The sequence below is a fragment of the Diospyros lotus genome, chromosome 6 (genome assembly GCF_014633365.1).
Source record: "Diospyros lotus cultivar Yz01 chromosome 6, ASM1463336v1, whole genome shotgun sequence".
NCBI classification, from domain to species: Eukaryota; Viridiplantae; Streptophyta; class Magnoliopsida; order Ericales; family Ebenaceae; genus Diospyros; species Diospyros lotus.
In genome coordinates, this window is record NC_068343.1 from 22202992 (window position 1) to 22219347 (window position 16356).

The 16356-nt window shown below is 35.3% G+C and overlaps 1 protein-coding gene across 3 annotated transcripts; it reads left to right on the forward strand.

Moving 5' to 3' along the window:
• Nucleotides 1-3729: 3729 nt before the first annotated feature.
• On the forward strand, nucleotides 3730-15985 carry LOC127804902 (TSL-kinase interacting protein 1). 3 transcript variants are annotated; one of them, XM_052341993.1, is made up of 8 exons: nucleotides 3730-3855; nucleotides 11777-11930; nucleotides 12266-12444; nucleotides 12538-12776; nucleotides 12850-13096; nucleotides 13538-14221; nucleotides 15297-15416; nucleotides 15508-15985. In XM_052341993.1, exons 2-8 carry the CDS (start codon nucleotides 11804-11806, stop codon nucleotides 15601-15603), a joined length of 1692 nt encoding a protein of 563 aa, XP_052197953.1. In that variant the 5' UTR covers nucleotides 3730-3855; nucleotides 11777-11803; the 3' UTR covers nucleotides 15604-15985. The 3 variants fall into 3 exon arrangements, with proteins under 3 accessions (XP_052197953.1, XP_052197952.1, XP_052197954.1); XM_052341992.1 differs by having other exon boundaries at nucleotides 11789-11930; nucleotides 15508-15984; XM_052341994.1 differs by lacking the exon at nucleotides 3730-3855 and adding an exon at nucleotides 12135-12183 and having other exon boundaries at nucleotides 11795-11930; nucleotides 15508-15984.
• Nucleotides 15986-16356: the final 371 nt, after the last annotated feature.

A 16356-nucleotide genomic window follows, 5' to 3' on the forward strand; every position in this document is an offset into this window, starting at 1 on the left:
ACTTGCTTCTCTTATTGTCCCTTTTTTCATCTTCTTTTTTTGTTATATTATTATGTAATTGTCTTTACCTTATTCTCGATCACAACACACTAAACAACAAGATAGAAATGAGATTGTTGAAGAGGTTTTATAGGTGTTGTGTTGAAAATGGCATTATTTGCATTAAAAGAAAGCCATCGTATGCATACTTAGTTATATTTTGGTCAACTTTTAAACAATGTCGTTCATTTATTGTATCGTTTATAGAATAAAAAAGCAAGTTGATAATTTTTTTTTTTCCTAATAGTGGACAAATGGTCAACGAAAAATGAGTTGGTGCACATATAAAAAGATCACATACGGTTCTCAAGTAAAAAATACTTACATGAAGCTAAGTCTATGGTAAGATCCATGCACCCAAAGATCAAGATTTTGACACATCACCTAACATTTTTAGATTTGTCTAAACAAAATAAAAAATAAAAAATTCACTTGGCTAGTCGATATTAAATAACATGGCCAAATCTTAGCCTTTGGGTATCACGTACTAAGCCTAAAATAGTTGTACATTTTCATTAGAGATGAGTAAGATAAAACCAAACTAATTCAAACCACCAAATCATCAAATAGCCAAATAAATGGTCATCAATGATTTAACAATTTTAAAAATCACTTTAAGTGGTGTTCATTTGGTGTTTTATTTTTTAGTTTTAAGTTTTGAATTTATTTTGAATTTTTTATTTTAAGTGTCTATTTTGAAATTACTGAAAATGCGTTCTTTTATTCATTTTGAAAAATTATTTCTCAAAATAAAAAATTAAAAAATGCGTTTATTTTGAAATTTTGAAAAAAAAATATTGTATTTAATAAATTTGATTCAAAATAAATTGCAAACATTTATTAGTAAATTATAAATTTGATTCAAAGGCTTTAAACTATAATACAAGATATATTGATAATCTAATCGTATGCAATACATTAAAATTGCAAAGTGCTTTCTAAAACAATTTTTGATTTCGTTTAACTATTAGTTCCATAATAAATTTATTTTTGACTGGTGTTAATTTCAAGATTTAGATTACCCACAACATGAGACACTAAAGAAAAGAATTATAAATTGTAAATTACAAATAACATGACATTGGTTTATCATTGACAGAATCTAAAATCTTAAAAATATTATTAAAAAGAAAAATCATATTACATATTCAGTTTAATATTCAGATAAAACAAAAAAAATCAAATCACAGAAGGAATTAAATCATAGAAGATGAGCAGCTATAGCAGTAAGAAACTAGGAAGAAACGATCAATGAAGAATATGTGAGTTGCGATTCGAACGATGGTGGTTGCTGGGGTTGTTGGTTGATGGCGGTAGGCGTTGGAGAACGCAATACTTGGCCGTTTGACAATCGATCGATGAGGGGTGGTGATATCGAATGTGATGCAAAAGGAGCGATGGGGGGTGGTAGACGACGGTGAGCGATAGTGGGCATGATGCTCGGTCGTTCGACCGTCAAACGATGGGGGCAGTAGTGGGCGTAGATGATGGTGGCGGGAATAGATAGTCGTGGCGATTGAGTCTTGAAGATAAAAGAGAAAGAAAAATAAGAGAAGAAACAAAGTAACTACGTATGTTTTATGCATTTTGATTCAAAGTGGTTGTTTTGCGTGAAAACAACCAAAACACAATTTGAGCATTTTGAATTTTGTGTGTTTTTTGTTTTGTTTTGAAAAATATATTTTTGAAAATGAGTAAGAAAACATGTTTTGAAAATTTGAAACCTGAAAACAACAAAGAGAACAACCCCTTAGGCTTCGTTCTCTTTGATTTTTAATTTTCAATTTTGAGTTTTGAATTCATTTTCAGTTTTCTATTTTGGTAGTTTTTTTTTAGAAAATTAAAAATGCGTTCTCTTTGTCATTTTGAAAAACTATTTCTCAAAACAGAAAATTAGAAAACGCGTTCTCTTTGAAATTTTGAAAATAATTTTTTAATGATATTTTATTCAATAAATTTGATTATTCAATAAATTTGATTATTCAATAAATTAAAAATATTTAATGTTTATAAATTATTAAAAAAATATCTACATTTTAAAGTTAATGAATTTTGTAATATTTTTTCTATTATAATAATAAATATATGAATGAATAAATAAATAAATATGTTTTGAGTTTTGAGTTTGTTTTGGATGAAAACACTCAAAACAACTTTTTGTTGTTTTGAGTTTTCTTTATAATTTTTTTTTTTGTTTTCAAAAATGTATTTTTAAAAACAGTAAAGAGAACGCGTTTTTAATATTTTAGAAAATTGAAAACTAAAAATGGTTTGAAAACAACAAAGAGAACACAGCCTTAGGTTTTGAGATTCAGTAAATTATGAAACTAACTATTTGTAAAAACTAATTACAAATTTTTTCTTTAGCCATAAAATTACATATTTTAGTTGATTGTTAAGAAGAATAATAAATTCATTATTTTTGGTTTAATGATTTGGAATAAACCTTTGAAATAATCAAAATGTCATCAATTTTTTTATCCCGCTCTCAACTAAAAATAAAAAAATATCATTATTATTGGTGTGTTTTATATATTTTTTTATTAGTTATAACTAATTTTTATAGTTAAAACTGCCCAAATTATTAAGTTATAATTTGAGCAAATTCAAGCATATGGTAATTTAGTTATGGTTTAAAAGATAGTCGAACTATCAATGGTGATTTTATTTGAAGAACACATTCCAAATAACATAAATCGACTCTTGCGCACCTCTATTGGAAGTAACTCAAATAGTTTTGGGTATAAGATAAAAAACAATTAAAAATAAAAGGTAAATTTTATAAATTACACTTGATATTTGCTTAAATTACACTAATCACCATTGTGTGTTGAAAAATAACACTGATATTTCTTTATTGTAATAGACTATAAGAATTGACCATTTTATTCTTGTATTTAAATTACTTATTTCTTTATTTTTCTCTTTTATCCTATTCCTTTAATTTATTATCTCATTTCTCATAAATACCGATGGACTATCAAAGATTGATCGCTACTATCATTTTCTTTTTCTTTATTCTATTTTTTTATTTTCTCTTTATTTAATTAAAAACTTAAACCAAACCCACATCTATTCATTTTCAAAGTCAAACCCACATGCAAACTTAGATCTGGGTTCATCTTTTGGGTTACTTTTTGAAGATAAACACAAATTTGAGTTTATCTTTGAAGACGAACTTAGGGTTCATTTTTGAATAATGAAAATAGAGAAAAAGATAAGAAAAATTGAATTGATAGAGATAAACCGTATGTATCTTCAAAGATAATCATCACACCACAATTGTTATTTTTTTTCTTCTTATTTCTAATTAGCTTTTTCGATTCTTTATTTGTGGTGATAAAGTCTTTACAATCTCATCAATAATGATGTCGCTTGATTATTAAAATATGATCGTTGATAATTTTGATGGATAAATGATGAGAAAAAAAAGTGAATAAAGAAAAAAGAGATAAATATGAGGGTAATTTGGATATTTATAAAAAAAATTAACGATAACTCCCCCCACAAGAGGGGGGAAACTGATATGGGGTGGTGAGAGGCAAGGGATATACTTTTATTTTAAAAACATAAGAGGGACTAGTGCAATTTAAACAGACTTTAAGATAATATCTGAAATTTCCAAAAAAAGAATTGTCATGTCAGCTATAAAATGTGAAAAGAGTGGGAGACCCCCCATTTATTTTTGGTTCAAACTGAGGCGGTGACGATTTCTGCAAGTCCTTCCCGCTAGCGCAATTTCCCTCTCCATCTTCATCTTCTGCGCAAATACCGAATCGTCGTCAAGCTTGGCTGCTCTCGGTTGGCTTCTACACGGTACGCAGTGCATTCGTTTGAATCTATGACCTATTTGCATACGTCCAGACGGGCTCTTCTTTCGTTTTTGTATCGATCACATGTAATACCGGTCTGTTATACCCTAGTCGTTCAATCGCACTCCAGCTAGGTTTTGGCTCGTTTTTTTCATTTGAATTAACGTGAGGAGCAACCAAATCCTTTCAAGCTTTGCTTTCGTGTTGGATAATTGATCTGCTCAAAAGATAGATCAATTTTACTTCGGTTTGAAGTGTTAGCCATTGTATTACGGTGCCGTTTCGTATAGTTATGCGGTTGAATTTGACCGGAAGTTTGACTCTTACTTGAAAAATTGACCTGGAGCGATTTCGTGCAATTGTTAGTGCGTTCTAGAGGGTTACTACAATTGCAAGTTGAGTTTAGGATTCGAGCTTTTAAGAACAGTAATAATTTTTGGAGGTTGCTTTATACGGTTTGCTAACTGAGAGAGAGTTTAAAGCTCGAGATTTCAAGGAAAGAATCACATTCTTGAGGTTGCCTTGCTTCGTACAGTTTGCTAATTGACGGTTATTCTTTGGGTTCAGTTAAATGGCCGGTGGATTTATACGCTTTAAACAATCAACTGGGGGAACACTGTTCCCACTTGATTTCTCTCTGTTTTCGTTTGGTAACTTCTTCAGATGCTTAAATATCATTTAGTCCACTTCACCAAATCCTTGGTTTTCTCCCTTATTTCGCTTTCAACATCAATTGTTTAGAATAGTATCTTAACTACCCAATCTAAGAAAGTTTTGGACAAGACAAAATGAATTGTTTAATTATGTTCCTCAACTTCTCAGCTGATGCCAGGCACAATAAATTCTATGACTTGAAGTCTGAAATCTATTTTTAGAGTCCAAGCATGGTTTTCTCTATGCTTTTTACATTTATCTTTTGATATGAGAGAACCAATAAGTTCTTGACACAACCTGGATCTATGTTGCAATAACATTTTAACAAATTAGGACGCAGCTTTAGTAGCTATATTTACATGAAAATAACAATGATTTATTTTTTTAATTATAAGTATATCTGCAATTTATTATGTCAAAAAAGCTTTGCATTCCCTATTTTAGAAAAGAAGTGCGAACAAAGATTTCTACTATTGATTTTAGAAAGATCTATTATAAATCTTAATATTAAAAAATTCTACTCATTCTAAAATTTGATTTTCATCTTATTATTTAAAACTTATAATAAGACAAAAAATAAAGGGAAATTATTATTCAAGTAGCATAAATGCTTATAGGAAGGGACCATTTCCATGTTAGTTATGCAATTGTGTTGGACACCAAACATCTTGGATGCTCCTAGAGACATAAGCATGGTCTGTACCTTTTTATTGCCCTTTACTTTTGTTGAATATTGGTGTTTGAGATTGTTTTAAGGTTGGCCGATAGGGTGGTGAGCCTTATAACAGTGTGGTGCTTGTGGGGCTCTAGATTGAGCAGTCTCGAGGGAGAAAAGGGAAGAATCTAGAAAATTGAAATTTTGAGCAAATTTATTCATGAAGTGTTTTTCTTGCCCCTTGATGGAGTAAATGCTTCCTTATTTATATTCTTGGCAAGGGGTCTGACACACCATTCCATTGGACATTTGTTACTTGGTTATTAGTTCTGTGAAAGGGTGATTAAGAGCGTGTAATGCATTATTGGTGGTCTTCTTCCAAAACTTCTCTCTTAGTAGGTCAAGGCATGTGCAGATTTGAGGGCATGTTTGCCTTTTAATAGGAAGCTACACAGTGTGCATGCTTCATTTTAACAAGGATGATATGTGGTGTCTAAGAAGTACAAATCTAGACACGAGACATGGACATGTTGGAATGAGGGTGACATGAGTGTTATTAGTGTGGAATTTAGGTGGAGCATAAATAACGTTGTCATCTAGGGAGCATGAATATTTCATGAATGTTGTACTTGTTTTTGACCTATATTGAACACAAATGCTCCTTAGACATGCCAATTGGCATGCCTTAATTTTATATTGTTACTTTCATTCTTGGACACTTCTAAGGCAAGCTTGTCCATGGGTTGGATGCTTGAAGGACATTGTTGAGAATTAGAGAGCTTGGATTGAATCAATTTGTTAGATCCAAGGTCTAAGAGTGAATTCGCCCCAATTCAACGAGAATCAGAGAAGGTTTACGAGGAATTATGAAGAATAAGGAGAGATGGAGAGAGAGAGAGAGAGAGAGACTTTGGGGGGAAGTAATCTGAATGATCTTAATTGAATTCCTGAATGATTCAAATGGGCGGGGTCAGTTTGTTTATATACTAATCCCAGCACACCGAGACCTCCAAAACTAAAAGTACAATTGTATGTAGCTCCCCTCTAAGTACAACCCATAACAACTATAACTACCCACCCGTGTACAAGTCTTATAAATAGTATGTACATGACAAATATCCCCTTTCTTGAAAAATTTATTGTCCTCAAGAAATACTAAGAAGGTTGGTAGTTTAAGGAAATTATCAACTATAGCTTGTCCTGTTTGTCGAGTGTCCACACGATTATCTAACTCCTGTCCATTAAGGTCCTTTCCTCCACCTTCCCTTAGAGATACTAATGTCAGTAGGGCAGCCCCTTACTCAGCCTTTAAGGATATCTTTGTTAGGAATAGAAATTTTCCTTACAATAATTTCCAACCTAGTACTTCTTGTCCTCATAACCCTTCCATTCAATGCCACCATTGTCATAAGGAGGGTCACATAGTTGCTCGTTGTCTTGAGTGTGCCTTAATTCTAGGGCAAGAACAAGAACTTACTGATCTACTTGAGGATGGAGATGGAATGGTTAATCCTAGTTGCTCGTTGTCTTGAGTGTGCCTTAATTCTAGGGCAAGAACAAGAACTTACTGATCTACTTGAGGATGGAGATGGAATGGTTAATCCTGTAGATTCTTTTGGAGGAGAGGAAGTGGTTGATGATGATCTTGATTTGGTAGAACAGGTTAATATTATGAGGTGTGTATTGACTGAGAGTGTCCATGATGATGAATGGAAAAGCACTAGTATTTTTTATACATGCATTAGGAGTGGTGAGGGAACTTGCATAATAGTTATTAATGGGGGTAGCACCATGAACATGGTTTCTAAGTCTGCAATCACTTAGCTCCATCTTAAGGTAAAACCACATCCAAAACCATTTAAAGTTGCATGGGTGAATAACACAACTTTATCAGTCATCGAGAGATGTCTTGTTCCTATCCAATTGGGTGATTACAAATATGAGATTTTTTGTGATATTTTACTTATGGATGCTGCCCATATTCTTTTAGGTTGCCCTTGGCTTTATGATATGAGTGTATTTCATTATGGATGAGAAAATACTTATGTCTTTAAATATTGTTATGTACTTACAGTAATATGTGTACTTACATAATTGTAATTGCAAGTGGCCGTAGTAGGACTGTAGGAGTGGCAGTAGTAAATAAAATAGTATTTGGTTAGTGCTCTAAGGGATTGTACTCGGGTAGAGCACAGGGGGTTAGTACATGAGCGGTTATGAATTTAGGCGGGAACCTATGTACATGGGTAAGGCTATAAATTGTAGCCTACCCCTCTTTGAGAAGCATCCAAATTGTGAATGAAATTCTCTTGAATTCTCTCTCCAATTCTCTCTCTCTCCCTCTTTCTATGATCTTACCTTAATTCTCTCTGCATGGTGGTAGATCGGTTTACAAAGTTTGCCCACTTCCTAGGGCTAACTCACTCCTACATGGCACAAGAAGTGGTTCGGATCTTTTTGGACCAAGTGGTGAAGGTGCATGGTGTTCCCCGGACTATAATCTCTGACAAGGACAAGGTATTTACCAGCCTTTTGTGGCAGACTTTTTTGAAATCCTTGGGGGCTAAATTGAACCCATCCACTGCCTATCATCCCCAAACAGATGGGCAGATAGAAAGGGTTAATCAATGCTTGGAGACGTACTTGCAGTGCTTGTGTTTTGTGCACCCTAAGGGCTGGCACAAATGGCTCTCTGTGGCACAATGGTAGTATAATTTCAGCCACCATAGTGCCATCAGGATGTCCCCTTTTAAAGCCCTCTTTGATTACAAGCCACCCCTCTTGTTAGTCCTATCAGGACCTACAAGTGTGGTAGTCGTGGATGAACACTTGTAACAAAGGCAACAGGTCATACTACATCTTAAAAAAGACCTGACCATGGCTCAGAATCGTATGAAATAGTTGGTTGACAAAGGGAGAAGTGAGAGGGAATTTTGTGTAGGAGAGGAAGTATATTTGAAATTGAAGGACCCCCACCTGAAGTCACTAACTACCGGCCCCATCTCTAAACTCAACCCTAGATACTTTGGCCCTTTTCCTATTGTAGCCAAGGTTGGAAGTCTAGCTTACAGGCTTCAGCTACCAGAGAGTACCCATATACACTCGGTCTTCCATGTATATCTGTTGAAGAAGGCAGTAGAGGGACAATAGATAAATCCCCACCTACCCCCTAGAGCTGTGGAGATCAATGATTCCCCTGAACCAACTGCTATTGTAGATAGGAGAGTGATCTATCAATAAGGGGTATTGATTATGCAGGTACTAGTGAAGTGGTCCAATAGGCATGGGGACAACAACACATGGGAGTACCTCCCAGACCCGCTCAATCAGTTCTTTAGAGCAACTAGCCTTCTGACCATTTCTTGAGGACAAGAAATGTCTCAAGGGGAGGGTATTGTTATGTACTTACAATAATATGTGTACTTACATTATTGTAATTGTAATTGCAAGTGGCCGTAATAGGAGTGGCAATAGTAAATAAAATAGTATTTGGTTAGTGCTCTAGGGGATTGTACTCGGATAGAGCACAAGGGGGTAGTACATGGGCAGTTATGAATTTAGGTGGGAACCTATGTACACGGGTAAGGCTATAAATTGCAGCCTACCCTTCTTTGAGAAACATCCAGATTGTGAATGAAATTCTTTTGAATTCTCCCTCCAATTCTCTCTCTCTTTCCACGATGCTACCTTCTCTCTCTCATTTTCCTCTGGGAATTCTCTTGAGTTCCCTATCCTTTTCATTAATTCAGGAAGAATCCAGATTGATCATTGCTAGATCCCTCAGGATTTGACAATTATAAGGGTAAGAAACTCTCGTTGATCCTTGCTAAACCTTTTAGTAGAGGCACTAGCCCAAGCAAGCACCACCATTTCCTAGTAAAAAACACATTCATTGATAGCTCTTAAGGCATTTGAAAAAGATTGTCAAGAAAGTGGATACGAGTTAGCCATCATAGCTAAAGGAGTCCATTTTGAGTTCCTCTGAGAGTTTGGAGTTTCCATCTAGCATAAAGCTATTGTTAGAAGAATTTCTTGATATCATTCCCAATGAGCTCCCTAGTGACGTACCACCTATGAGGGATATCTAGCATGCCATTGATATAGTTCCTAGGTTTCAATTATCTAATTTGCCCCCATTATAGGATGAAGATGAACCCAAAAGAGTGAGCTGAATTAAATAGTCAAGTAAAAGACCTTCTGACTAAAGGATTTGTTCGGCATAGCCTTAGCCTTTGTGTCGTCCTTGTCCTTTTAACCTCAAAGAAAGATGGATCTTGGCAATGTGTACTATCCATTAGTAAAATCACCATCAAATACCGATTTCCTATTCCAAGATTGGAAGATATGTTGGCTGGTTCTAGTTGGTTTTCCTAGATAGACTTGCGTAGTGGGTATCATCAGATTCGTATCTGGCTTGGAGATGAGTGGAAAACTGCCTTCCATCCCAAACTGATGGACAAACTAAAGTTGCGAATTGTAGTTTAGGAGACTTGCTTAGGTTTCTTGTAGGCAATAAGCCTAGTAATTGGGATTTGGTTTTGTCAATTTCCGAGTTTGCCTATATAATGACTTTGTTAATAGGTCCATTGGAAAAAATTCTTTTGAGATTGTTCATGGTTACTCTCCTCGCACCCTTATTGATTTTGTACCCTTACCCCTAGATGCCCAAATTTTTGAGCCTGCTAAGAATTTTGCCGAACACATTCATGATCTATGTGCTAAGATTAGAAGGAAAATTGCAATGAGTAATGTTGACTATAAACTTGTTGTTGATGTACATTGTAGTGCTTGGGAATTGAACAAAGGTGACTATGTCATGGTTCGTATTCGCCTTGAGTGCTTCCCTAAACATTCCTTCAAGAAACTGCATGCTCGAGCTAGTGGCCCCTTTCCTATCATTTGCAAACTTGGACCTAATGCTTATTTACTTGCCTTACGTAATAATATGATTATTAGTCATGTTTTCAACGTGGAAGATTTAATTCCTTACCGAGGCACATTTGAGCCTTTACTTTGCCTACTAGTGTTCTTGCAGGTCACCAAGTTCCTTGTATCCCACACATACTATAGTAAAGGGATGTGATTGATGTTGTGCTTGACAATGAGATTGTGGCTTCTTCTCATGTTGGTGGTTATTGTTGTTTTCTTGTCAAATGGAAAGATCGACTAGATCAAATAACACTTGGATTATTGAAGAGGATTTTTGAGTCTTAGATCTTGAGCTTTTGGAGTGGTATTTGTAGTCCGACTCATCGGAGCCGAGTTCTTTTCAATTAGGGGAGAATGATGAATATCATAGAGACAAATATTTCGGGAAACAATATTTTAGGCGTAAAATTAAAAATTAATATTGTTTATTATTTTGTTATTTTCTTTATTGTAATTTGTTTCCTAAGCTTCTTTTAATATTCTTAATTTCTTTTATTTTCTAGAATCATAATTAGATAAGGATTATCTTCATAAATTTAATTAGATTATACTAAGGAATCCTAGTTAGAATATATTTTTATCTAATAGTTGTTTATAAATAATCCTTTAGTGAAGTATTGAAAGACAAACTTTGATGAATAATATTGAATATTACTATTGGTTTCGAGTAATCAGAATCACTCTTGTTTCTTTGGTTTGGCTTCTGTATTACATTGTGCCTAGTATAAGACTCCCACACTCCCAAACTTTGATGAATAATATTGAATATTACTATTGGTTTCGAGTAATCAGAATTACTCTTGTTTCTTTGGTTTGGCTTCTGTATGGCATGAGAGAGATATGAGCAGGTGAACCGAGAATTATTGAAAGAGAAATTCTCCAATAAAATTATTCATCAATGTCAGTCAAATATATACAATAGTACTTCCTATAGTTAGTCTACTAAATTATAGGACTGATTGATATATATAGTCACACTTCCTATAGTTAGTCTACTAAATTATAGTACTGATTTATATATACAGTTACACTTCCTATAGTTAGTCTACTAAATTATAGGACTGATTGATAGAGAATCATAAAAGAAAAGCTAACAATCATAACTTCCTAAAATAGGACTATCCTAATAGGATTTCTATGAAATTGATATTATTCTGGGATTCTTTGCTGAAATCCAACAGCAAGAAATATCTGAGTAAGTGTTCTTTTCGATATGGAGAGACAAACTATATTCATAAGCTTGGAAGGCCTATACCAAGAGTAGATCTCAGTGAAAGGTTCCCTTTCTGGTGGAAAATCCATCAAATCTTCTTGCAATATAAGATTAGAGGAACTCCTAGTAGCACTAGTAATTCCCAATGCCCTAGCTTCTTATGTGGTATCTAATAGCACAGACGGTCAACAACCTCAAAACAACCCCCCCTCCCCAAGGACCTTCAAAACATACCAACATACTGCCATATTCCTTGTAGAAGCCATGCCTTCACTGGAACTGGACAAGCAAAAATTTTTGCTTAACTATGTAATGTCTTTTTTTTTTTTTTTTTGGTTTTGTGGGGGGGGGGGGGGGGGGGGGGGGCGCATTTGCATTAATATTGATGTTGAGCCATCATCTTTTTTCTACTTAATAAGCTTGAAGCAATTCATTACATTATCATGCAATAGCAATAACATGAACAATAACCAGTTTACTTTGCAGCAAAGCTGAGCTTCTATGGGAACTACTAAAAAACGAAAGGGGAAGACAGTAGAGGCTACTAAAACAGAAAATGCTATTGGAGGATACACAGGTGTGAAGAAGTCAACAAGCAGAACTGGTGGATGCCGTCAGAGGACAGCAGGTCAGCTTTCTCAATGAAAGTAATTGGGCTGTAACATTGTTGGCTTAACCTACATTGTATCAGTTTCAATAAGTTGTATTCAGTCCACCTCAAAATTGGATGATGGCATCAGTTTTTAGCTAAAATTTTTATTTTTTTATTTGTGACTGATGGGGGCTGTTGGTTAAATTTCACATGTGACATTTGTTTCTCTGGTTCAAAAAGGTAAAATAGAAGAAAAAGAAAGGAAACAAAGGAACAAGAATATCTTCCTGTAATTATTCTCTATGTTCTGTTACTTCTATTGAACCTTCTCTTTATGGTTAAATATTAACATTTTAAGGATGATGATCCAGGTGTTTTGCCTTCTAGTGCTGTCCAAGCGGTGGGTCAACAACTGCAGAAGAGAGATGTAAAGTCACGCAAACTAGCAGAAATGCCTAAGCTAGGACCTGAAATTGGATTTCTTCCTCCTGAAAAGATCAAGTTGCAGCTCTTCCCAATAGATGAAAGCACTCAAATTGGACTGGAGAAAGTAAGCTTAAGTTCCTAGAGCAGTGAACAGAACATAATCCTCTTTATGATGGAACTTTGAGGTGCAAACTTTACTGACATTGTCTACATACAGGATGGCTATAATCCATTTTTGGAGCTCACCCTACCAGCTCGGAAGAAGATATCCTCTGTGCTTAAGCATCTGAATAGCAAATGGGGCAGTTCAAGTGTTGCTGTAGGGCAGCCCGTGCTTTTTCCATACAATGTGCTACTAGAAAATCTAACTACATCCAAGAGATGGACATTGAGCAGTGGGATTAGTGCAGATGATGTATATGCAGCAATAGAACGCCCATCTGTTTTTCGCTTAAGGTTTGAGATTCATCTCCTCTGTTGTATTGCTGTACGGTTAGAACTCACTTGCTGACTTCATTGGTCTTTTAAGGTATGGTTGGTCCTCAAATACTGAGCCTAGAACCAGTGCAGCACCTTCTGGAGGTTCTCTGTTGGCTGCTTGTTTTCAATCAGAAGGCCTTCAGAGAGGTTGCAGCATAATTTCAGAGTCTATAGATGACAGATACAAAAACCTTGGTGCAGCAAGTGAAATTTCCAAGCCAAAAAAGATGATAAGCAAAGCTGCAGATTCAGTTCTTAGTACAAATATGTCTGAAGAGCTGGCAGTTGATCGTGTGGTAACTTGTTACTTCATCTGTTCATATGTCATTGTTCATACAAGATTTTTGAAGTAGTCTGAATTTGAGCATTCAAACTGCAGAAAGAATGATTTCTCAAGTAGATTCTGATTTTCAACATCCTTAATGCAATAAAATAACATGATAAAATACTGGCAAGTGCTCATGCTTCTGATGTATTTATTTCAAAAGGCTTGTTAGATTAAATATGTATTCAGTTTTGCAATGGCAGCATACTTAGAGGTTGTACATAATGGTTCTGTCTCTGGAATGCACATATGGCTTCCTTACACGTTTTAAGCTTGAAGAAATACTTCTGCAACTTTTACCTGTTATGAGGGTCTATTTTACTTATCATTCTATCAGAAGGCTCAGATGCATTATATTTTCAATCAAGATTTTAATTTTTCTGAAAAATATACTTTATGTTCTGCTTACTAGGATGATGAAGTGAAGATTGGTAATGACCTCCCACAGTCAATAGTGCCCTGGGATAATAATTTCACTAACTTCAGCATTGGAGGTCTGCTGTCTGATGCTTCCTTGCTGGGAAAGATCAGCAACTGTGATTCAAGATTGAAAGGGGGCAAATCAAACTTGCAGCCAATTCAAATAGTATCTTCTGACGTAAGCATTGGAGACCTGCTGTCGGAAGCATCTTTGCAAGGAAAAATTGGTAACAATGAACCAAAATCAGATGGAAGCAAGTTAATTTTGCAGTCAACTATGGATAAGGGTCTTTTCAAATCATCTGTTGCATGGGACAATAGTTTGACTACCTTAAGCATTGGAAACCTGCTGTCTGAAGCATCTTTGCAGGGCAAGATTGACAGCTTTGATCAGAAGTCAAATGGAAGCAAATTAGGGTCACAGCCTACTCCATTGATCTCTGAGTCCCTGGATGCTTTTATTGCTCGCAATCTAAATTCACAGCCTCAAGCATCAAAGGCATCATTGCATGTATCACCCTCATCTATCTTGGATGCAGAAGAGACCTGTCATGCATTTCCTCGCCAAAGATTTTCTTCCCCAAGCAAAGCTGGTGTGCCTTTGTCTAGTGTTACTCTGATGGACTACACCCAGTTTGGTAGCTCAAAGTCGTCCAAAATTTCCAACTTTTCTGAGGTTGGTTTAGTCTTTCCTTCTGTTTTTAGTTTTTTTAATGATTTTCCTTATGCTTTTAGTTTATCCATCCATATTGTTATGTGAATGAAACATAAGCGGTGGAAGCTTGCTTCTTGCTCTGAACCTTTCTTTTGAAGGATTTTCTAAACTGTTGCAGACAAAAGGAAAAAAAAGAAAATGGCATGGTACATATCTAATGCAAATGAAAAATTCTGAATTTTTTATCGTACTTAACAAAAAAAAAAAAAAAAGAATAATTCTGACTTTTGTTTAACTTTAGATAAGTTGGTACCTATAGCCATGTTACATGGGCATAGTTATCAATGCTGGTGTTTGTTGGGATTGGACATGTGTCAAAGTGCTGGATCGTCAAATTTCATCTCCAGGTTGATAGGGTCTGACAAAATATTTATCTTATAATTTTGTTTTTTTTTCCAGTTTCTAGAGGAAAAAGGTATTAGAACATGAGTAGAGCATCTCATGGGTTATGTGGGATTTCTACTGTGGTATATGCCAAACTTGAGTTGCTGGACATGTTTCCTTGCTGAATATTCAACCATACATGGTGTGGTGGACGCATATTTCATGTACTTGAAATTACTCTGTCAAAGTGCTGCATGTCCAACATAGGTATTTGACACGTGAAGGTGCATGGAATGTAATGCCACTCCAAGATATGTAGGATGCATGTTTGATAACGAAAAGGTTGGCATTGGGCTGTCATTTGTGTCTTGAACAAACATTACTATATTTATCAACGTGTATACTTTGACGATGCTTTAGGATAATGTATTATTACAGTAACTTTCACGCACTTTTAGTGGTACACTTGGCATATTAGATTTATTCAAATAATCATTTATGTTGACCCTTGTTGTATGTAATTGTCAGAAGTGAGAAATAATTTTAAAGTGAAACAATGTCTACAAAGTGAGATAAATGTTGACAATTTGGTTAAGTTTTGAGCATTCATCTAAACGTTCACCTTCATGGACGTCCCAAATCATTGGGCACGATCTCATGTATTTTGTTTGACTATCTGCAAGAATGCTTTATGTTGATTATTTTTTTGCAGCTCAACAGCCAAGGTGAGAGTGCACAAGAATCTCCACGTCAGGAATCAATGACAGGCCTGCTGACTCATTTAGGCGTGAATAATGACGGAAGCAGACATGGGCTGGCAGGCATCAAATGGGTAAGGTAATTGTTATTATTATTATTATTTTTTAATCAAACAGCTATTAAGTTAATTTTCCTTTTCTTTCCTCTAAAATGCTTGGATGCAGACTGAATCCTTGGGACCATTTGATACTGGTGCCTTATCCCCTTCGCGGGTGAATACAAGTGGGGACAGTACTAGCATCAGTGAATTTGTTAGATAGCCGCATGCTGCTCGTGAGATTCCTTCTTCTCTGGGGGATGAATTAGAAACGACAGGAAACTAACAGAGAAACAAGATGTCAATCTCTCACTCATGCAGCTCAAGTGCAATTGCTAATGCGTGTGTTGTGCCTGGCAGGCATTGCGATCGATCTGTGAACTGCCTGTGCTAGTAGAAGACTGACGCATATTTGGCCGTCTCATGTGCCTTTTGGCTTTGGGGAAGTTGGTTGATGCCCGAGCATTTATATATAGGTAGATGAATAAATCTGAATAGGAATTGAACTCTCTAATTGTCATTTTTTGACTTGTAATCATACCATTTATATATATATATATATAATTTCAAAGCTTTGCCTAGTTGGTACAGGACAACAAGCACTTGTTTCGTTTTTAACCTAAAAAATGTAGTGCTATAAAGAGTATTAGAGTGCGTGTGGTGTGGGAGTATTGATGGGATGGAAAGGTATTTCCTTTTAAAAGATGAAACAAGCAGAGGAGGCGGCGGGGATTTCCTCCCCTTTATTCTTCTTCGGCATCCGCCCGCTCTTTTGTCATTTTTTGGACTTTTATCTAGTTTTATATATGTACACACACACACACACACACACACACACACACACATATACATATAGTTCCCTGCTGACCCAACAACTATACATGCGTTGGTGCTTCTTTAAGACTTAAATTTTTATTATTCTTAAAACATATTGGCCCTTCATAACAAAATATATAATGGGTCACATCGATCGTTG

Excerpts from the sequence above, each read along its gene's own strand:
- LOC127804902 (XM_052341993.1), top strand. The coding sequence starts at position 11,804 with ATGGGAACTACTAAAAAACGAAAGGGGAAGACAGTAGAGGCTACTAAA. Across the intron at positions 12,777-12,849 it reads CCATCTGTTTTTCGCTTAAG|GTATGGTTGGTCCTCAAATA; the intron begins GTTTGAGATTCA and ends TGGTCTTTTAAG. Across the intron at positions 15,417-15,507 it reads GGCTGGCAGGCATCAAATGG|ACTGAATCCTTGGGACCATT; the intron begins GTAAGGTAATTG and ends GCTTGGATGCAG.